Below are 24,185 nucleotides of genomic sequence, written 5' to 3'. Positions count from 1 at the left end.
GTTACTACTACTGTTAGTCTTTAAAGGTGTACAAATGCAGAGCTTGTACCTTGATTTCTTAATATTGAGATAAACTAGTAGCCAAGTATGAAGTTTACTATTTTTAAGTTGATTTAATACCTTCTGCAGAACACCTGACATTGTTACATTCGTCTGAGCTGATTGATTATACTGTACATACACTATCTGCCGTCAATGCAAAATATAGTGAGCAGTGATGCATAAACTTCACTCAATAAGTGCAACAGTGCTACATGACTACCATGCACTATACGCATTTAAAGAAACTAAGACACGTTTCATTAGATAGAAAATATACCAATAGTCCTACACTTAATTTATTATCGTCTGGTTGGCCACTGAATGTCATATATGCATGCGCATAGCCTTTTCTGTAAAACAATGTGAAACTGCTGTTGTGGTCTAAACTGTGCTTCAACTCTCATACAGTGAATGTAGATAGAGTACAGTCGTAATGATGCTGAAATATAATTGCTTATATTTCAACAGTTACATATTCTATTACACAAATGCTTGTATTGCCATGGCACAGAAATGTAAGAAAAGGTAAATACATTACAGTTTGTGGGACTTAAGCCTGAGATATCCATATATTCTGTAGGGATGTGTTTTGAAGAGAGGGATAATCAACCTACTTAATGGTTCACCTTAATCAACAGCTTTCAAAGTGCTAGAAAGACATGAAATCACAAATGCAGGAACAATGAGCGGACCAAAAGTGAATCTGTTGCAGCAATCCCTTGTATATCTCGGACGGAGAGATTTAAATCAATGGTGATGACGCTTTGTGTGCTAGTGGTGAGGACGCATTAATCAGCCTGCGATCTCAGTGGGCTCTGTCACCAGTTTGGAGCCATCCCAAACAGTCTTGAACTGCTCCGGTACCGGAAACTCCCTCTGTAGAACAACCAAGAAGAAAACAGTAAATGCAGCTGTGAAATTAGAACTGCACACATGAAAGATTCAGGAAAACACTGGATTCACACACATTCAGAGATCCTCTCCTTGTCCCTTATCTCAGACACTCACATATTCATCATCTTGTGGTACCAGGATGTTCATCTCGGAGCTCTTAGCACTGACGATGTCACAGTTGAGGGAGTCCTTACTCAGGTAGACCTGGCAGCCCTCTGTCTTGTTAATGGAAATGGTGGGAACTGTTCCCAACACCTATAGAAATTCATCTTGCATTTATTGATGTGTGGCATAATTTGCACTGATATAAGAATCTACAAACAAAACTGATTCCAATGATGTTTTAACAGAGGACAACATACAATATGGGATACCTAAATGAGAATATAACATAGCTGGTCCATACATCAAAGCAACAAGTCATAAAGTCACTAAACAACCCTCCAACAGAACTAGTATTAAAATGTAGAATGGTAGCCATGAGAGGCAATTAATATTGCTGTTACTCTCAAATGTGAATACATTTGCTATAGCCTAAAATCCTTCAGATCTACTGTATTGTATGTTCAACATAGATAACTGACTTGTGCATCTTTTGAAGCCATTGTATTCTGTAAATGTTTTTCTCACCTGTAACTGAATTGCCTTTGAGTTGATTATCTCCACAATCCCGACTACGTTTTCAAAAACCAATCCCAGCTTCTTGCAGTTGTCTGGAGAGAGTCAATACATGTAAAGATAGGAAATTATGAATTTCATCACAAATTTTCAGTTGGTTTTCAGATCACTCACCTATGATGATGGAATTAATTTTGCCCTTGATTTGCAGGGTGGAGTTGTTACAGCCGAAGACGTAAACCACTTGTTTTAGCTCCGTCTCCTCGATCATCAGGTCGTGTTTCTGCTCAAAGTACTCCTGCAACCACAAGGGAACAGATGCATTCAATAATATGGGACTTACCACAATATAAAAACATACTAGTATATCTTCCTTTGGGAATAATCCCTTAAAGACAAAGCAAACATTTCACGTACCACCCTCCATTTTTTCCCCTCCAGCTCCAGCAGAGGGGTTTTTTTCTGGATGGCTGCCTTGGGCGAGTTCACAGTCCCTGGGGACTTTGTTTTGGTCGGTGTAGTTTGCGAACGCAGATTGGGGTTCTTATGGGTCTTCTTGTCATCTGATATATGCTTCAGACCTACAGTTGGAAAACATGAGGGAAAATGATTTTAGACATGCTGAGTCTTAATTCCCTCAGCACTATCTGAGAAAATTTAGCCAACAACCAAACTCAAAACATTGAACAGTTCCAATACATTTTCTGTAAATTGTATCTCCCTACATGGTGTAGTTCCTGTGGAGAACATCAAACCCCTTTTAATTTAAATAATTTAGTTGTCTGCCTAAAAACAACCACATTTTAAAATATTTAGTCTAAGAAATGTTTGAATGGGCTTTAAAAAAAATGTTATGTTTAATTGTAGAATGTAAAGTCCTATTTGTTTGATTAAAACCCCCCATAGTCACAGAAATATCACAGGACACAATATCATCTGTGTCATCAATGGTAGCTACAGTATGGCCCTGTACACATGCATATTGTATAATCTTTCTTCAACCCACCTTTAGTGATGTCCATGCCCTGGTTGAGCTGGGCAAATAGCTCTGAGTGTTGGGCCAGCACACTGCCCGCCTGAGGCTTGGAGTCATCATCAGTGAAGACCGGAGGTGGGCCGGGGGGAGGAGGGGGAGGTGGACAGGAGGGAGCCCTGGGGGGGTCATAGAGAGAAGGAGGCGCGATGGGGCCCTGGAGGGTGGAGAAAGAAAAAATGTTAGAGAGCAACACTGCATTTTAGCTTTGTGAGCTTTTATTGAGAGAAAGCACAGCGGTGACAGGTGTTTTGAAGATTACAGCTGTAGTAATATATCTCTCCAGCAGGGGGACTGTTGCACAAGAAATATCTTTTAGTTTGGTGGCAAGAATTCATGTCTTTTTACCAGCAGACCATGGTGTATGTGATTGTGCTCCCAGTACAATCAGTTGAAAAAAGCGTTTCGTCTTTAGTGCCAAGAGATACTTTGATGATGGGGAAGCACTTTTATTTCCTTTTAAGCAGCTTTAAGGTTGTTACTTTCTCTATCTGTTAGTAGGCTACCACATACATACTGTATCAGCTTGTTCCAGCTCTTTATTGAAGCTATATGATGTTTACACTGGGTGAAATACTCAGACCCACGACTATGGTCTATACCAATTCAACAAATGGAAATATTCTAGATATCTTGTGCATTATTTTATATACATTTCCCAAAAATATTTACCTGAAATATTTAGGCTCTTTGGAAACTTCTTGGATCTCCGCTAGAATTTCAAATGAAGTTTGTGGCTTTGAAAAATGTTGCTGGTTGAGCAGTATAAGTTTATAACTATGCTAATCAGGTCCTGTAATTAGTGCTCTGGTCATCTCTAGTCCACCTTAATGTGTCTACAATGAATAGAAGCTTTGGTTTAACGGAGTTGTGTACAGTTAAAGTGCACAGCCATCTATCGACTACTACAGTGAGGAAAAGCACACACACACTTGCGGTTTGAAGACCTTGCACAGCTGCCAGAGACAGACAGACAGACACACAAACAAACACACACACACACACACACACCTATCACAGAGGTTCAACTGTCACTTTACGCGCTTCTACAGTACAGCTGAGACTACTTGATCTTTCTTTTGGTCACAATTAATCGATTTTGATACTCAATAAATCATTTAAGTCATTTTATAAGCAGCTTTTATTTGGCATATGTGACAGTAAAGTGAATTGTTTTGTGTTTAGACTGTTGGTCGGAAAAACTATTTGATAACTTCACTTTGGGATTTGTGAAGTTGTGATGGCCATTTTCACTGTTTTCAGACATTTTATAGACCAAACAATTAATAGATTAATTGAGAAAATAATTGTCAGATTGATCATTAATGAAAAGTATTATTTGCAGACCTGCTTTAGACTGTGTTAATTACTTTTTGGTGAAAAGACACCCCAGTTTTCTTGTCTGGAATGTACTTAACTGGTTAGAGGCTGCCACAAATTGCCTGCCGGAGCACGGAGAGGCGAGTCTGAACAAACACTCAGTGACAGAAATTGTTAAAAATATGACAATCAATAAGAATAATATTGATTTCAGTCTTTTTTTTTTTAATGTAATTCTTTAATTCCTTTTTGCCATGAGCCTGATCTGAAGCATAACTGATGTGACTGTGTGTGTGTGTGTGTGTGTGTGTACGTGCGTGTGTGCATGCGTGTGTGTGTGTGTGTGTGTGTGGTGTGTGTTTGTGTGTGTGTACGTGCGTGTGCATGCATGTGTGTGTGTGTAAAGTCATCTCCATATGACAGCCTGTGCATGTCAGAGTATAATCGTGTCACTAAACCCCTATCTGAGCAGCAGATGACGGCTGCGTTAAAGGGGGACCAGCCCTGCAGTTTAGGTTACGGTTACCTAAACTGTGTGTACACAGACTCTTTGTCGGGGTTCTTCTGTGAAGAAAACCTCCATTCAAGTAAACCCTGAGGACCACCTGTTAGTACCACACACTCCCGTCGTTGTACGCACACACTATGTCCCTCACACACACTTCAGCTCTGTCGTCTGACAGCAGGGACAACAGCTGACAGACACACACACACAGCCACTGCAAACTCTCAAGTTTCTGCATGTAGAAAACACATGCATGGACAGCTGTTGAGCATTAGCATCATTTGATGTTAAAGGAACAGTTTAACATTTTGGGAAATACGCTTATTTACTTTCATGTTATCTCATTTTATTTCACTCTTGCTGAGAGAGTAATACCACTCTCTACATGTCTGTATGGCAAATATCAAGCTACAGCTCACACCGTAATTTAGCTGGGCATGATGAATTGAAACAGCTAAAATACGCCTGCCAGTATTTCAGGAAGTCACTGTTTCAGGCCAAGAAATAGTCCCACACATAATCCCTCGTAAAACCTCAACTTGTCCTTTTTAAACTTAAGTTATTGTACAAATTAATTAAAAGAGATACAAATGTGTACCTTTGGGCATTGCCATGCTAGCTGTTTCCCCGTTTCCAGTCTAGTTGCTATATGCTAGGCTAAGCTATGCGAACAGTCTCCTGGTTATAGCTTCATATTTACCGTAAAGACATGAGAGTGGTATTGATCTACTCATCTAAAATCAAATCAAATAAAAGTGAATAAGTGTATTTCACAAAATTTCACTACTGTTATGTTAACTATTCCTTTAAGAGTGAAATTGCACTACAGCTTTCCCTGAGTGAATTAATATAATAAGAAATAATAAAATAAGGTCATGTGTGTGTGGTAGGATTTGGTTTCAGGCTCTCGTAATCTCTGTGATCTAGTGAGTGTGAGTGCAGAGGAGTCCCAGAAGAGACACCCATAAACAGAAGTGTGTGGGAGTGACAGAGGTTTTATGAGCTCTATGGAGAACTGCGTTGTGCAGCTACTGGAGAGAAGCTCATTCATTCATTTATTCATGCTCTCTGCAGTGGTTTATGTAAACGGCTGCTCCATAACTAAAAATGGAAGTTCATTTGAGCTCTGACATAAAAATATCATGGCCTGCGAATGGAAACTAAATGAAAACACAGTTAAGATAATACACAAGTTGTTACAGGAGTAATGTATTGTTTTTAGGCAAGTGTATTGTTAACTTTGAGAGAAGAAGTATGTTATACTCACACTCTTGCTCCACACCAGTCCTGTAGAGTGGTATTGTTTGATGAAGGACTGCATCTCGGTCCAGATCGACAAGTAGGAACGCACCCAGTCTACGTGACGTCTGTCGCTGGGAGAAAAGGGGAGGAGAGGTTGATGAGACAAAGATATGATGGTCAGATGAAAACAGAGAGGAGCATGGGGTAAGTAGTAAGGTAGGAAGGGGCAGAGGTAGGAAGTGGATGCAAAATAAGGGGATGTGAGGATGGACAGTACTTACGTTTCCTTGTAGTCCTTCAGTACTCTGTTGGTGTAGAAGGTAGCAGCATCATTCATCTCCTTCACATATGGCCCCGGCTTCTGACACTGAGAGACATGAAAGCTCATTAGAAAACACAGAAGCACTGTGAGGTCAAAACAGTCCTATAGAGACCTTTGAGAACGTATCTAACTATCAGCACATTTGTCTTCATTTGAGAGTAAAAAGCAGAAGAGTGCATTGTGACATTAGGCTGATGTTTGATAAGACCTGTTTTGAAAAGTGCCGTCCTGACAGCATCTTACACTGACCAGATTCAGCTTCAGAGGGTTTTCTTTAAGTACTCAAGTAGAAAAGCTTTGATCTTAATCTAAATGATATTCATCCCTAAACTCAGAAGAAGAGATCTGATGGGAAACAGAGACTGATGAGAGGACAGAAAGAGGGACAAATACTATATGTAAAACATGGTAGGTTGTATTTTTTATACATATCTGTCTGTATGCAACATTATTATAGTTGTGTATCTTTTTTTAATTTTTTAGACTTTTGATGATTTTACATGTTCACGTACCATCAGTTCATCTATACTTTTTCAAAGAAAAAAATTCTGTAACATAATCCCTTTGATTTGAAATTATCTATTTTTTTTCATGTACATCATTTTCATTGCAGGTTATGTTTTTGTCAAAATTACAGTTTCCTTGAGTGACTTTGTTTTATCTGTTTATATACGTGTTTGTGTGCTTTTTATTTTGTTTCTATAGGCTGATATGCATCTTCTTACATGTGTTTTCTTGTATATATTTGTGTGTTTGTGTGCATGAAAGTACGTAATTGTACTTCTCCTTACCACAGCCACCCAGCCTAGAGCGGGGATGCTCTCGCTGACGGCTGACAGGTGGTTGAAGAGGCTGCTGCCACGGTTTCGTTCACGGAAGCTCTGGATCTCCTGGATGTGATCCGAAATTGGTTTCAGCAGGTCATGCAGCTCCGGCTGCAGAAGAAGAAGAAGAAGAAGAATTAGGATAGGACAGCAGAAGGATGCAGGAGAAAAGGAAGAAATATCAGTGTGAGGAGAATGCAAGATGGAAGAGCTAGGGAGGGTGGTAGCGAATGGGACTTGTAAACATATTACATTTAAATCAAATCACTTCTTTAGCACTACTTCTTTGACATGTTTCAGATACTTTTCATTTTACAACCCCAGTGTTGTTTACGTGCCCACCCATACCCAGCCTGTTCACGGTGCCAATCAGTAATTCCTAAACTAGGCTACAGGACAGTAACTCATTTTATTAGCCAGAGCTTTTTTCCATTGGATCTTCCAGATCTCAGCTACAGTATAGCTCCCCTCCCAGCCCTCAGCTCCCCTCCCCGCCGCTCTGTTCCTACAAACATTCCTCGGTTCATGGGGAGATCCCTCTGGCCTTGTAAGGCATACCGCTCCTCCAGTGTTTACAGTTTACCTATCACACATGCACCCGCACACACATAGATTCAGGAAGGAACACAATGTTTCACTAGGGAATTTCTGCTTCAGTTTTCTTGTTCTGATATGCAGTGAAATTGCTGCTATGTGAAACATGTACTGTTAATGAGCTATAAAAAAGTGTTTATTTAATCAGATGAGAAGTTGCAGAACACTGCTCTGTTTATGAAGTAGCTACATGCATTAAGATAAGCCAGTATATCTGCTTTGATAATATCAGCTTTTGTCATATACCTGATGTATGGTAAAGTATCTCTTGCTAAAGTTTATGGTTTATTCCACAGCACAGTTAATTTGTGTGTGTGTGTGTGTGTGTGTGTGTGTGTGTGTACATAAACATATCTGTTTTTTTTGGTGTATTTTTTGTATATAATATACGTAGATGTAGGTGTGAAGCCATGCTGTATATGAAAATACGGCTCCTATGTGTGTGTGCAAAGGTGCAATCAAAACAGAAGTAGACATTCTCCTTTTTTGCCAACAAATTCTTTCCCCAATCAGATGCACATGATCTCCACAAGCTGAGATAGATGCTCCTTTCTCTGCTCCTCCGGCTGCTTTTATTTTTACTAAATCCAGTTGATATCTCTGTGCGAACAGCTTTGAAGCAATATATTTTCCCTGTTCAATAGAGATACCATACGTACATATATCATATGTACATATGTGCTAGGTTTGCTGAGTAGGAATGTAAGGATGATTTGATAAGCCACATGAATTTAAGTGTCAATCATGAACCACAAAAAACATATTAGGGGATCATTGTTCCATCACCTTTCTCCCTCATTATTCAGTTTATTCTTTCAGTTTTCAGCACTTAAATATTTACCCAGTTCCATCTTTCTCTACTATTTCTGCAACTAATGATTATTTTCATTACAGATTATTCTGATGATTATTTTTTCAATTAATCAATTCAATGTTTTTTCTATAAAATTTTCAATAATCATGAAACATGCCCATCGTGGATTCCCAAGGCCTTTAAATGTCCAACCAAAAACCCCAAACCCAAAATATTATGTTTACTATCATAAATAACAAAGAAAAGCATGCAATCTGCACATTCGAGAAGCTGGAATTAGCATGTAAAAATTACTAAACCAACTAATCAGTTATCAAAATAGCTGCAGATTTATCTAATAGACAGTGGTGGAGGAAGTACTGAATCTCAGTACTTAAGTAAAAGTACAAATAACCAGTTTTACCATTTAAAAAATTTAAAATTTAAAATTACCATTTTGGTAATATGCAAATAAGAAGAAAAAAAAAGTTGGTTAGTTGTTTAGTTTGCACCTTGGTCAGTGAGGGCACTGTGTCTAGCGACCCGTGATTTACGGGGTGGTTCAGTTATTTTGATGCTGAGCTTCGACAGTATCCATACTGTCCACTACCACAAGGCCTGGCTTGCAAAATGCAACGAAGTAAAAGTCAAAAGCATGCACTATTGATTCTACTTAAGTAAAGTACAGATACGTGAAAAGTGTACTTAAGTACAGTAACAAAGTATTTGTACTTTCATTACATTCCACCACGGCTAATAGATAAATCAACTGATCGTTTCAACTGTACTATTTATGTGAAAATAATAAAGAGCTCTCCCGACTCCTCGAGTCCATTAGAGCTGTCTATCCCTCTCTACATCACACAACAACAATGTCACCATGGCTCCCACTGAAAATACGACTTGTATTCTGTGAGTCAGTGCACTTGTCAGAGTGTGGACTTCCCCTACTCAGTCATGCTGCACAGTGTGAAGAGAGACAAATATATTAGTTGTATTCCCAAGTGCACAATGTTCTGGCAAATTTACATGCTGGCATTAAGGCAGAACAGGAGTCAATTTTCCATGTCACGACAAGCTATGTTTTCTATAAATCTTCTACCACAACTTTTGTGGGAACAAAAACAGAGATATTCCTAAGCACAGATACATCTATGTTGTTCTTACATAAAGCACCTCTCAGAAAGTCCATGTGCTGTTTGGTATAGCTAACATTTGGACAGAGCCAGGCTAGCTGTTTCCACACTGCATTATGCTAAGCCAAGCTAATGCAATGTTTATTGATTCTTTTTCCTGTAGAGAAAAAGAATCAATAAACATTGCTACTGTGGGTCTATTTAAACTGAACAAAACAATTCAAAGGAAAAATTCAACATTTTAGGGAATACGCTATTTGCTTTCTTGGAAGATTGTTACCACTCTCATGTTTGTACGCTAGCTAAATATGAAGCTACAGCCAGCAGCCAGCTTAGCTTAGCATAAAGACTGGAAACAAAGGGAACAGCTGGCCTGGCTCTGTCCTACCAGCACCTCTAAAGCTCACTCAACATGTTATATTTCATTTGTTTAGTCCATACAAAAACAATTAATTTTTTGAATTATAAAAACCATAGTGTTTTACCTTGCTGGGGGGAAGGAGCTAACATTTGGGCTGAGCTAGGTTTATGAAACTAGTGCGTGCCAGAAGCACACAGTTAGCTTAGCACAAAGAAGAGAACTTCATCAGAATCAAAGACTGAACTAACGCAGCTCCTTAAATTCATAGCGTAATGAAATGTGATTGCTCACTGATCGTTTGAACTGCACAGTTGATGATAATCTCTGAACTACGCTAAAGAAAATTACTTAAATCAGCAAAGTGATTCATAATTTCCATTGCTCCACAGGCAGATCTCAGTCCACCAAAAAAAAAGAAAAAAGAAAATATATGTATGGCCACATGGATAAGAAGTCAACTGTCTGAGGCAGAGATACAGACAGAAAGAGAATGAGCTGACAAAAGGATCAAAAATGTCGGCTCACATTATTTGATGGGCAGTGTGTTACAATAGCACAGCGTCCGAGCCTTGACTTCCTATATAAGCAGTGGATCAAAGGTGGAGAGTGGAGGGCGACAATGGGAGAACTGTAACTGTGAAAGTCTACAGTGTGTCTGCCAGACACACACTAACACACATGAAGTTCACAGGCCAACTTGAGGTCACACAAGAGAGAGGCTTACTTTCTTTCACTCTATCTATCTATCTATCTATCTATCTATCTATCTATCTATCTATCTATCTATCTGTCTGTCTGTCTGTCTGTCTGTCTGTCTGTCACACACACACACACACACACACACACACACACACACACACACACACACACACACACACACACACACACACACACACACACACACACACACACACACACACACACACACAGACAGACAGACAGACAACAGGCTCAAATATAGAACATGCCCATAAAAAGTCAGAGAGCACAACAGGGGCTGTGCTGCAGAGAAAGACCAGAACTTTGTAATCTGTGTGTGTGTGTGTGTGTGTGTGTGTGTGCGTGTGTGTGCGTGAGAAGAGAGGCTTCACTAAAGTCACACAAACTTTTCCTCCTATTGGTCTGTCTTCCAACCTAATCAAACCTACATTTAGATATAGGGCTATATTGTCAATGCACATTATTATTTTTTACCCACACACAACCAACTTTGCATTCATACAACCATCTTGAGTTGTCTGATTATATAAACACTCACAAGTCGTAAACATGGAAGCCATCACTACCTTCCATCATATATATATATATATATATATATATATATATATATATATATTCCATTATGACATAAACACATAAGACTGCTAAGAATGAAAATGAATTAGCTCTTTAATCTTAAATGATGAAAAATTACAAGTTTTTCAGCTTGAATTGCTGAAATACCTGAATATTGATAATTATTGAAGGCCCACCTGACACTGTGTTAATGATTTTTTATTGTTCCAGACAAGGTAAAATCTTGAAAAGGAGTCAAGTCGCAAAGCAGCCAAGTTAAATCTAAAGTCCTTATGTCTGTGACTTGAGTCCAAGGCTCAAATCTCAAGTCTTTAGTTTAGAAAATGGACAGAAAACCCTAGTATGTGTTTGAAATATTCAACAAGAGATGAAAGAAGCACTCTATGACAATTCCATACTTGGAAAGGGGACAAGACTTGATACAATTCTTTTCTGCTCTTTTCCGTGTCGTTTTTGGGGTTTATTTCGCCAACAGCGATACAGAATGTCATCTCCTCTTCCCTTATATCTCTCTCCTCCTTTCTCTAGGGTGAGTCCCTCTCTCTCTGTAAAACTCTCATTCTTTCCTTGTTTGCATTTCTGACAATCACTGAAAGCTCTTTTCACAGCCTCTTAACCAATGACCGGACAGATAGGGAGTAATCACTTCCTGGTTGGCTCCATGGAACCCTGTAAAAAACACACACACACACACACACACACACACACACACACACACACACAGAAGGCCAATGGGATGATATCATATCAGCTCACACACACACACACACACACACACACACACACACACACACACACACACACACACACAGCTTTCTCTCCCACCCCCCTTTCTCTATACGTGAACATGTTGGGAATGTGTTGTATTAGCGTTTTCTTAGTCAAAGAGCAGCGTAATCCCTCTGTGAACAGCACGGCTTGCTGGGGGACACAGGAGGGGAGGACACGGGTCAATGACGTATAAAGGATTTTCAACAGGTCTTAAAAAAAAAAAGTCATGTGGTGCAACTGTGAATTATCTTAAAATAAATTAATTTCTTAAAACATGCTTAACACTTTTTACAGGTTCCCAGTTATATAAAGCTTTAAGAAACTAAGTATTTGCATTTCTTTTGAGTTTTTGTAAATAATGATCTCATTGTTTTGTTCTCATTGTCCATATTTCATTAAATGGACATCATCGGACAAAGTACTGTATGTTCATATATTATGATGGACATATGAATACAATTGCTTTGCAATTTTGTACTTTTGGCTACAAAACACTTTGAAAAAGATTTGCCAAATAGGGCAAAAATACATTTGAATAGATGTACGGTAATTTCAAAGATGTTTTCAAAACAGCGGTCATGGACAGACGGTCACACCACATGATATTTTGACACTTTAAATACCAGAGCAATTACAAATAACTAATGGTTTTTGAAATGTTAAAGTGAATAAATATATGGGAGAGATACTACATATACATCTTTGTTGTTGTTGTTGTTGTTGTTGCATTTACAGTTTTTCTTGATTGCTTTGACCTGCTTAAAGAAACTGGGATCCACTCTCAGCAGAGCAGAAGACCTCTTACAAATGTGTTAACTCTTTCTCATTGGATTGACATATTTCCCCCACCCTTTAGCAGAACAGTTGACACAGATGTCATTCAAGCAGTCCAAACTCCATTGTTTTAGCTATAGTAACCAAACAGAAACCATCTGTTCCTAACTATTAGAAACTACCTACATCAGTATGAAATCACTGAAGCACCTGTTTGACACTCCTTCACACAAATCTTCAATTAGCAATCAGTCTGCAGGGTTAGGCCATGTGGCCCCATCGTCAAGACAGAAGAGACTGAGTATCAACAGTGGCTATTTCTTATACTCTGCAGTAATAGATGTTTATACTTTACTGTAATAGATTTTATTTTTATTTTCTTAATTTCTTATACTCTAATAGATTTTATTTTGGTTTACATGTATTATGTGTAATATTTACAGTATTTCAGTTTTCAGCCACAGTTTGAAAATAAGAATCAATGGAATCAATAAAATTTGCATCAAAGCATTTCTGATTCTGGATCCAATTCTCTGCAAGAAGGCAAATTTGACAACAAATGGCATGAAAGCTACATACAGTAATAGACTACAGTGACAAGCAATGGTGCACTGATTGCTGTATTTTGTTGTCCACTGTGTAATGGTTGATTGGAAGAGCTCATACACTTGTTTGCAAGTTGTGTTGTTTGAAGGCAAAATTAGCTTTTGTTGCATATTTTAAATGTTTTGGCACGGTTAGAGCCTTTTGCAAACAAAATGTGTCATTTTGACCATAAGTGCTACTGTTTCGGCCTGTGTGTTAACTGTTTTGAAAATGTGGAGTTTGAGTTGACTGCTGCATCAAAGCAATCAAGAAAAACTGTAAACCTTTTTTTAACTGAAGAAAATGCTGTCAGACGGAAAATGTAGGCGTCACGTCATTGACCCACACACTGACACACAGCACTGAGATACAGTTCACTTCTATGTTAAATGGGAAACATTTGATGCAATTTGTAACTCCATGTCATGAGAGTTGCACTTTGCATCACCTGATGCATTTAACTGCAAGGTTTTGTTGCTGTGAGCACAAACACAAACAGCAGCAGCCAATCAAAACGATGAAGTCTCATGATACTATTATTTCCACCACTTTCTGTTGGTTATTATAAACCCATCAAAGAGCATACTGTAAACAGCAATAATGACAGTGGGACAATAAGTGATGTTACCTTAAAGGATACACATCATGAAAAACTCCCTTTTTCAAGCAGGCTGAGCTTTTCGAGAAACAGGTGCTAAAATGGAGCGTTTCAGACAGAGGGCGAATTCACGTATAATCAGACAGACATGAGAAAAAGAATGTGTTTTACAACATTAAAGCATGTAAACATGTTATAGTGGCAACCTAAAATACAAGTATGAACCTGAAAATGCGCATAATAATGTCTCCTTTAACTGTTAATGACATGATGGTTGACACCGATGATTTATATTGCTAATAATACACCATTAAATAACGTTTTTAACTGTTAAAGTTAAAGTTGTTTTGATTTAGTTAACAGTAAAGTAATCTATATCCTTCGTGTTCCACTTCCGGGATTGCTTCGGTGCTGCAGGAAATTCCGCCAGATGCATGTATTTTCTGTTTCCTTCCGCTTTCTTTGTGTTGGAATTTTAAATTTGGTGGATTTATGAGGACTATTGTTCACTGCTCCTCAGATCTTTGTATTGTAAATTGAGACAGCTAGCTAGACTATCTGTCCAATCTGAGTTTTCTCTCGCACAACTATTTTGCAGCGGCTCTGTGCGTAGTTTAGCACCGCGCATGACGATTCTGATTGGTTTAAAGAAATGCCATTAAACCAGAGCACGTTTTCCTCCCATCCCCAAATGCTATGTGGTGTAGCCAGACCCTCCTTCGGCGCGCTTGGACGACTAACAGTAAAGTCACCAGGGCGCCTCAAACCTTACAGTCTAGCACAGGCCTCAGAGTTAAGGGGAAAGTGTCAGGAATAATTGGCACATTGGCATATTTGCTATAGCAATAGTTACAATAATTTTATCTATTATGAATTATGTAATCAAAGGTCTAGCCAAATTTTCTGATCTTAACCTGACAGAATAAGTGCACATTCACAAAACTTCTGTGGGATTGGTGCTGGATGCCAAAAATTGCAATAAAATACACTGGAATCACTGCTCCCTTTAATTCAACAGTGACCACACAGCTGTCACACCATCAGTAGGTTTCAGCATGTTGTACCTGTGCAGGTTCCTGATGCATGGCAGCCATTTTGAGAAAGGTTCTCTGAGTCTGCAGGGCGTTGTTCACCATCTCCGCCTGTCGATCATAAAGAACCAAAGTCAGATAGGTTGGGAATATAATACATGCTACACATTCTATATTTTGTATACTGAATATAGACAATGTTACAGTGCCCTGATTTGCATGACATTTTTTCATTCTCTTTTGTTTACGCTTTGTGGGTTCTCTCACGCTTATTGAAATCTAGGCAGTGAATCTGTCTCTTAGACATACAAAGAAAGTATAGCCACACACACACACACACACACACACACACACACACACACACACACACACACACACACACACACACACACACACACACACACACACACACACACACACAGTTTGGGTTAGTCCCAGCCAGCTGTGTCCTGTGTGTGTTTGAGACCTCCAGTTGCGGGCCAAGGGAACCACCAGGGAGGCTTTCTCCATAAAAGGAGCTTTGCAAACTTAAAGAAACTACCCCTGGCTCTCGCTCACACACTCCCCCGCCTTTTCACCCCATTGGGACGCAGAGATAGAGATCTTCTTTCGAGGTACTGAAGAAGAAATACAACTTTTTACTTTGATTTCTCTCTGCCTGCCTTTACTTTTCTGTTTTGGAGCACTCCCTGTTGTTCTGAATATATTCAAAGGACATGACACAGCTATTATTGGCAACTGGCCTACCACAAATACACACTTTGCAGTCCTAGCGGGAGTATGGGTCATTACCAAATAGGAAAAGGTGCTCCACTAGCAGTTTGATAAATGAAAGTAAGAGCAAAGTTCAATTATACTCCCATCCTTGGCTTTGTAGAGGACAGGAAACCTTGGACCATGGACCTCCCATACACAAACATCACTATTCTTCAGCCTCTAAATGGGATATAAAGCAGGAAAATCCATGTTTGTTTATAAATGTGCATCCAATCAAGTAAAGACTGCCTGCACTAGTTGCTCCACTTGTATTCATCTGTGCTCCCTTTAGAGAATAGCTTGGCTCATTCCTTTGAGCAATCCACCTTCATCGAACCCTGATTCCCCATTACCAGTGGTCACCATGGTAGGCACAGAAAATACCATTGAAAGTTGATAGGGCAAATGCCACGAGGGCCAGCGATTGGCTTAAGGTTTACATTAGTAGTTGCTTTTGCCAACAGCAGACTGGCAAACCAGCCCTGAAAAGTGCCTGCATGCAGTTTGTATGTTGCACTGTAATAATTGAAGGCCACTCATGAGTCTATCAACATTTTGATTAACTCCTCTCTTCTTTCATCTGGATTTTGACAACTCCACAATAGAAGGACACAGTTGGCAGAGACTTTAGTTAATGAATAAAATACACACACACACACACACACACACACACACACACACACAACTTACAATTACTTAACTTACATGTTTCTCCACCTCGCTTCCTATGGCTCGGCTGTTGTTCATGTACTCGGACATCGGACCTCTCAGTAGGAGGTCAAAGGCCTCCACACACTGAGACAAACCTGGAAAAACAGGGAGACATCACTGCTCTCATGTTGAGCTTTCACTTAAATGTACCCAGTGCCTGTTTAACTTGTTGCTCTGTCTCCCAAACCTCTGAGTATGACTGAGCACAGACTTGCCTCCATCGATGCCATTGACACAGCCCCCGTTAGCCATGCCGCTGGACGCCTGCATCGTGACGGACATCTTCTCCAGGCGAGTCACAGCTCTCTCCAGCCTCTCCATTAAACCTTCCATGGTGACAAACCTAGAAAAAAAAAGAATGGTTTCTTAAGCTGTACTGTGACCTTTCTAATCTTAGGTATTAGTTTTGTGATACTGTACAATGTTTCACTTCATTGATCACAGAAGAAAACCTTCTTTTTTCCCCTCTCTCAACAGGGAGGTGAGAGATCAGTACTAGGTCCTGAGCTGATCAGAGTATCACTATTTATGACAGAATCACTATTCAACTTCCCCACGCTGCTGCTCACTGTTTAAAAAAACCTGGCCCATGTCATTACAACGTGAAACTAAATGTAGCCAATGCAATGGGCTTTATATGAACACTGTCTCTGTTTGAGCTGTCTGGCCCTGTGCAACAGTTACAACTTCTGCCATGAACACATGTGTGTATCACACAATTGCATTAAGGAGGGACAGAGACTGGAGCCAGGCTGAGAGGAAAAACAGAGAATTGAGTGCAGTGGGGGAAAAAATTAAGAAAACCTGGAAAAATACCTGATGAATATACAGTACCTTTAGATACATACAATAGGAAGACATGTTTTCTGCTCCAGTCAAAGTCAAAAATCAAATCAAATTAATATATACAGACAGAATATATAACCACAAAAATGGTGAAACAATCTGACAGTCAGAGTGACTATCAGATCACCTGTGCTGATGCTGAAAGAGTGACCTCAATGACCCTGGATATTCCCACGATGACATTTAGAGATGAAACACTTGAGACACCCACATAGATTGGACATTTCACATACATGATTATATAGACTGTACCCAAACTCAGATAGCTCCCTGTTATGAGGTAAACAAATCTCCAGCTGTGATCGAATGCCACTGAAACACGGCACAGACCATATTGTGTCTCTTTCTTTAACACTGACCAGCCATATGCCTCACCATGCGGCAACGCAGGCAATTGGTCAACAGAGTGGAATTCAATCTAGCAACCCACTGCATGTTTACGCAAACTACTGCTAGGTAACTTTCCAATCTGACACCTGCTATACCTTTATGTCCAACACACAATCCAATGGTGTGAGTTATAATCTGTTTTATTTGCTTCACAAATGATCTAGAAAAAACACCAGGAGGCTATGTGTCACATTAATATGGCAGCTATGTAGACTGGATTGCTTTCCCTGTATGTAATCCTTGTAAATTATGTCTTGTAATTATGTGCTATGAGCATCAAACATGTCCTGATGGGCGTCACCGAGTCATCTCTGGAGAAACCTCTCCTCGGTGCCAGATGCCTGTCGCAAGACTCAGCTGCTATTTCTGCTCTCTGGGTCACAACAGCTCTGAAACCTGGAGAGCATGTCATCAATGTAGACTGATCATGTACAACAAGTCAGATATGAAGCAGCTATCCAAGACATTTGCTTGGATCAAGTTTATTTCTTGAGTTTAAACAGCGATAAACTTATTTTAATCAAATTATTAGTCTTTGCATTTTGATACCACTTTTTTTTAGGCCCTCTATACAATATTTATAGTTAGTCTTGTAGTCAACAAGACATGTTCTGATAACACATCTACACTGGGTCCTGGAGTACACCTGTACACCACTGTAGTAAGGTGGTTAGCAGAGAGTATTAAGTTACTCTTTAAAGATGTCACCTGGGGCTCTGTGAAATTGTGGTGAGCAGTTTTCTTTTTCTGTTTTATAGATAATAAATAATGAAAATACCTGTTGCAGCCCCATAGTTGAAGCTTTACATTGCATACATTAGATAGAGGACAGAGAATCAACTACTCTATTTGCTAAAGTCCCAAACACTTAACTTAATCACTGCCTCGCTCAATATATAATGTGTTTAAAAACCATGAGACAGAAACAGCCAGCGTCTGCACTGATTGTATTGTCAACCAGCCAAATTCTCCATTGCAATGCAAAACCATGGCCAATGATGCTCTTTTAGCTTTTCATATACACTCAATGTAAGCCCATTACAGAAACTTAATGGGAAACAGCCAGAGTGGGTTGAAACCATGAGTGGTACAAAGAAAGTAACACACCAGACAAACAACACAATGTTGCCGTTATCAAATTCATCTATCAATAATGTTCAGCTGTTGTATTAAGTAGACATTAGTAGACCCCAGTAAATGAACACATTCCTCTCTCTGTTCCTGCAGACAGGTGGGCAACAGCGTCTGCCACATAAAGACCCCAACCAACAGCTGAGAAAGCACACATGCTCCTGCAGTGGAAAGATATTACTGACTTCACCCTGACCTGCATGTCTGTCATGAACCCTCTGGCCTGGTATCTGATCTTTGGGCCTATATTGGGCCAAAGCCAGCTGCTATGGGCCTACTGTAAGGTATTCAAATGTAGGTCTCAAGATCATGCGCTGCACTGTACAAGTACATTTGAGTAAATTCAGTAAATAATTGTTTTATCGGTATTGTGTTTATGCTACAAGAGCTACAGCCGTTCATATAGCCACTAAAACAGGAAGCTGTGATATCATCAGTATGAGCTGTTGGTGAAAGTCTTGGTATTTTGTATCCACTTACAAAAAAACCACTGTAGCATCTGGGTTTTTGTTGTTGATTTAAATATAGCTGATATTAGGCATCACAGTGTTTTTATTATAGTCGGTAGGGCTTGGCAATACGGCCAAAATCTTCTATCCCGATATAGGTACAGTAATTTCATATCTCAATAACGATATACAGTATATCCCAATATAGCATGTTTTCTGGTTGTTCAATAAATAAATAGTCTTTATGAAAATAACCACATGGTAAAGCCTTTTTGTATGCTGTGTGAATTAAATACTTGAAATGAAAAGTACTGAGTATTATACTCATTTTATTAAGAACCTTAGTGCAAAATGTACGCAACCTGCAAGGGTCAGAACGTAAAGCTAATGTCAATGTCAATTTTATTTGTGTAGCACCTTTCATTACAAGTAAACCCAAAGTGCTTTACATTACACCAAAGTGATGTAAATATTGCCGTAATGCAGTTCAGACGTTGGTTTTTCAACATTGCAATGGAAACGATATAGACAAATACTGTATATACGATAGACATTTTTATATTGGTTTGACGAAATATCGTCATAACACCCAGCCCTAATAGGCTACAGCAGCCTATCTATATAGATGATCGGAGTCATTTTACAGAAACACCCACTTTTGGAATAACTTTTGGAATATGGATATTTGGAATATGACTTAAAATGTATTTAATTTTCCTACATTTAAAATTCAGGTTACAGTATTAGTTAACCCTTTGGCTTCATGAATCCACATAAATGAGAGCTTAATGGATTTTTTACATTTAGTTAAAACTGGTGTTACCATGAGGAGCAGTAACACCAGTGACGGTAACACCAGTTACAGTTTTTATGAAATATGTATTTTACAAAATGGAAGCTACAGTACCTCAAACCACATGTTGCTAATCATGCTAAACACTCTAAAATATGTAAGTTAATCCATTTGTATAATAATTTTTTACATTTTTACATACCCTACTTAATAAAATAAGTCATACCAGTGACGCTAGCTAAAAGCCTTGCATGAAATCATGAGATAAATGATACATTTTCAAACATTTTAAAAGAGACAGTAGATTAACCAAGTGTCTTCATGTACAGTTCTTCAGGAAGTAGAATGTACAGTACAGAAAGCAATATCAAAACTCTTCCGATTTTTTCAGAATAGGGATTATTGTTAAATGGTAACACCAGTGACGTGACACCAGGGGACAGACAATTTAATAATATTATTTATAATATTTAGTTGTTTTTTTGTTATGTGATCCACTTCATAAATGTGATTTTGGTGTAAACATCATTGCATTTAAAATGGGAGAGAAATATCTTTTTAAATTCAAAACATGATCTTAATCCTCCATACATGCCTGTGGGGACAAGCAATTTTCTTGTACTTGGAATTTTATATAATTGATTAAAACAAATATTGTCATTCATGGCTCAACTAGGTATAATTATTCAAAAAAACATTATTCAAATCTAAAACTAAAAAGTATGAATAAAGTGTTTGCTTTCTTGGATTGGTGGGTTTGCTAAGGACGAAGTACACAGGGCAATACACTGGTAAGAGCAAATTACGTTTAACCATGTATCCAGCTAATTTAAAAAGCTCACATTACTGTATTGTGTGAAAAGTTAACTTAATTTAATATTTTAAGTTACGTTTTCTTTTGCGGGGTGCAAACGTTCCACCAAAACGAGTTCCTTCCCGAGACTATTTTGCAGAGCCAACATCACTGCGTCTGAGCGTAGCGCTGCCCAAGACGATTGTGATTGGTTTAAAGAAATGCAAACAACCCAGTGTTTTTTTCTCCTATTCCAGAATATATGTGTGGTGTAGCCAGACCTTACTCCACAGCGCTGTGAAGATAGGTCTGCGTAGTCTATATCCACAATGTTCCACTTCCGGGATTGCTCCGTTGCCACCGGAAATTTTGCCGTATGTACTTCTTTTCAGCCGGATGTCCGTTACCTTACGCTTTCTTTGTTTTGCCATTTTAAACTCCGGTCGATTTATGAGGACTATGGCTAACTGCTCCTCAGATCTCTGCAGGGTAAATCCAGACAGCTAGCTAGACTATCTGATATCGTCATGGGTGGCGCTAAGTGCCGCACAGAGCCCCGGCGCCTCTGCAAAATAGCCCCGGGAAGGAACTTGTTTTGATGGAACGTGTGTACGTTCAAAGTGTTTTAGTCGTGCAACAGAAAACTCAGATTGGACAGATAGTCTAGTTAGCTGTCTGGATTTACCCTACAGAGATCTGAGGAGCAGTGAACAATAGTCCTCATAAATCGACCGGCCGAAATTAAAGACATCAGGCGGAATTTCCAGCGGCATCTGAACAATCCCGGAAGTGGAACATTGTGGATATAGACAATAGGCAATGTAAGACTAATTTTAATTTAATTTATTTTTCTGAGCACTTAAGGACTTCCTGTCAATGTTGGCTCAAAAGTTTTTTTCCACCTTTAATTGATAGGACAGCTAGGGGGAAGACATGGAAGAAATTGTCACAGGTCGGATTCAAACCCTGGACCTCTGCATTGAGACATAAACCTCCACAGGATATGTGTGCCTGCTCTAGCCACTGAGCCAACCCAGCCACTTCAAAAGTTAAGTTTAACTCAACCTTTAACATGGAGGAGCCATGATATAATCAAAACCTCCAAAAGCTACTAAATGGACCTCGAGGTGATTGTTTTGTCAACTGTTTGGTCAGAAATGAGATTTAAACTTAAAACATCTACAGCCTATGTCATTTATAATATTAACAGGCTGAAACTCATATTGTCTGATTACAGCTGCTCATCATGCAGGCACGTGCAGGCAAAAGATGACGCTTATAGAACATGACAAGGCACACTGCTGGCATGCTGACAGGACTTTCACCGTCCCTCAAATATGATGCTTCACGCCACAACAATAACCGTTACTCGAAAGGAACAAACGAGATGGAAGAAAACAATCAGTACGAAATCAACACAGTGCTCTTTTACTGCGTGCTAAATATAAAAAACCATGGCGCACAGGGAGCAGGTGAAGATGACTGTGGACATTTCTGCGCAGTCGGACACCCAATTTTAACCCTCCGCCCCACCCCGAAAATTAACTAAATTTCACACTCAGTTAGAACCTCGTCAGTATAGAAACATCTTACCTCACTCCTCTGGTCCACAGTAAATTTCAGCTGATGTTTTGTTGGGACTGTCAATATCCCGGGATTCGTGGCTGTGTGCTGCGGCCGTGCAAGTCCCCCTCCTGCCCCGTCACTCAGCTGCGCACAGCACCGTGACTCTTCCGGGATGTCCTAATTAAGCAACACGGTGAACCTGAAAGCCTCACGCCGTGCAGAGAGGACCGTGAGTCAGTGCCGCAGTATCTCCTTTGGGGCGGACAAGCACTTACCTCGCAGGCAACATGGCAGCCTTAGACAGCCCTGCTAAAAATAGACGAGTTATTGAGGCTGTGGCGAAGTCTACACGGGTCTCTCCTGAGGGAATGGACCTGAACTTACAGGGAAGTCATCCCTAACGACTGCCAAGGTTTGACCCCCAATTTGGAAATCCCCTTAAACATGATAACTGCAGTAGCCTATATCAGCTGCTGATGTAGGTTCAAATGAACTTTTACATCCTGGATGCTAAGAGGTGTTGATATCAACAGGTAGGCTACACAATTTAATAATGACAATTCAATAATGCCTCCAGATCAACCAAGTTTAAAGGAGTGCTCCACTGATTTAGTACTGCACTTTTATAAAGTTCTGGAATTTGAAATTTGAGAAACTAAGATTTAAAAAAAAAAATTGGCGCAGCCAAGGTCAAGATATTTTGACTTTAATGGAGGTTCCAGTTGAACAGGAATTTCCGAGTTCCTGGTCGGAAATTTCAACTGGAACGCTCCCTGAAGTTGGATCTCGACATCACAATACAGAAATCCCTGATATCTCAGACTAAGAATTACAACTCGGAGGCTGACATGAACATTTAATTTCCCCACTCGACACCTCATATGGCCTGAATGATATGACCTGAACGTAGCATTAGACCCCACACCCCCAGTCTGTTATGCAGTCTTTCTGTTATACATTTGTAATTAAATCCCAAATCGATTTAACACTGATGACAGAAGCTTTTAGTAGATTATTTACTATGCATTAACATTGCCACTTGTTACAACTCATAAACACTTTATAGATAGTGCCTTGTTAGAAAGTGGTACTGACTTTAAAAAGTATCTCCAGAGCCACAGAAGACATTATAGACTAGACACTGACAAGACAACTGTTTTCAAAGAGTAGTACTCCCCATGACGAGTAAACTGATCCTGGGTGCCCCTTTAAAGTCTCATCAGAACTCTATTACAGCTCTACATCATCAGTTTAATAAAGCAACATGTTTTACTTTTATTACATCATGAGGTCAGATGCTATGATAGCAGCTGATTTCATCCATAAGGACTTGCTGTGTCATGATCACCCACCTACAGTTTCATTTTTCACCAGGGACAAAAATACTCCCTGGAGCCGAGTAAAAGAAGGCAGAGACACGGCAGCACACTCTTTATAACATAACTTATTGATTAGAGAGTGAATGAATCATTGATGGTCTGAGTCCTGAGAGACTTTATTATGTGTCAGATGTATCCATGTAAACTGTGGGTGTGACTGTAATGTAAGAATGTTTCAAATAATGTCTTCTCAAGATGGTTTGACAGTGAGAAGGAGCTGTGCAGCATCTGTGTGTTTGTCACCTTGCAGGCAGAGAAATAAGACACGCACACACGCACACACGCGCACACACACACACACACACACACACACACACACACACAGTGTGTCTTACTATCTTTGTGGGGACCCGTCATCAACATAATGCATTCCCTAGCCCCTTACCCTCACCATCACAACTAAATGCCTAACCTTAACCCTTACCCTCACCCTAACCATAACCTAATTCTAAGCCTAATCCTAAAACCAAGTCTTAACCTTCAAACAGCCCCTTTGTTGGGTCCAGCATTTTGGCCCTACAAAGCTGTCCAGACCCCACAAGTATACTATATTCCCGGTTTTTGGACCTCACGAATATAGTTAAACAAAAACACACACACACACACACACACACACACACACACACACACAC

At 39.5% G+C, this 24,185-nt stretch overlaps 1 protein-coding gene across 2 annotated transcripts; it reads right to left on the bottom strand.

The window, feature by feature from the left end:
- Nucleotides 1-90: 90 nt before the first annotated feature.
- Nucleotides 91-22,503, bottom strand: cap2 (cyclase associated actin cytoskeleton regulatory protein 2). Of its 2 annotated transcripts, XM_031296307.2 has the most exons (13): nucleotides 22,202-22,503; nucleotides 16,422-16,549; nucleotides 16,201-16,301; nucleotides 14,773-14,850; nucleotides 6,768-6,911; nucleotides 5,936-6,021; nucleotides 5,680-5,785; nucleotides 2,561-2,744; nucleotides 1,972-2,135; nucleotides 1,729-1,852; nucleotides 1,567-1,649; nucleotides 1,051-1,191; nucleotides 91-918 (listed from the first exon to the last, which is right to left on the bottom strand). In XM_031296307.2, exons 2-13 carry the CDS (start codon nucleotides 16,537-16,539, stop codon nucleotides 835-837), a joined length of 1,413 nt encoding a protein of 470 aa, XP_031152167.1. In that variant the 5' UTR covers nucleotides 16,540-16,549; nucleotides 22,202-22,503; the 3' UTR covers nucleotides 91-834. The 2 variants fall into 2 exon arrangements, with proteins under 2 accessions (XP_031152167.1, XP_035848953.1); XM_035993060.1 differs by lacking the exon at nucleotides 22,202-22,503 and having other exon boundaries at nucleotides 16,394-16,550.
- Between the last annotated feature and the right edge of the window lie 1,682 nt (nucleotides 22,504-24,185).

Source organism: Sander lucioperca, chromosome 16, assembly GCF_008315115.2.
Source record: "Sander lucioperca isolate FBNREF2018 chromosome 16, SLUC_FBN_1.2, whole genome shotgun sequence".
Classification (NCBI taxonomy): domain Eukaryota; kingdom Metazoa; phylum Chordata; class Actinopteri; order Perciformes; family Percidae; genus Sander; species Sander lucioperca.
Note: the sequence above shows the minus strand (reverse complement) of the source record. Positions and strands in the feature narration are given on the sequence as shown.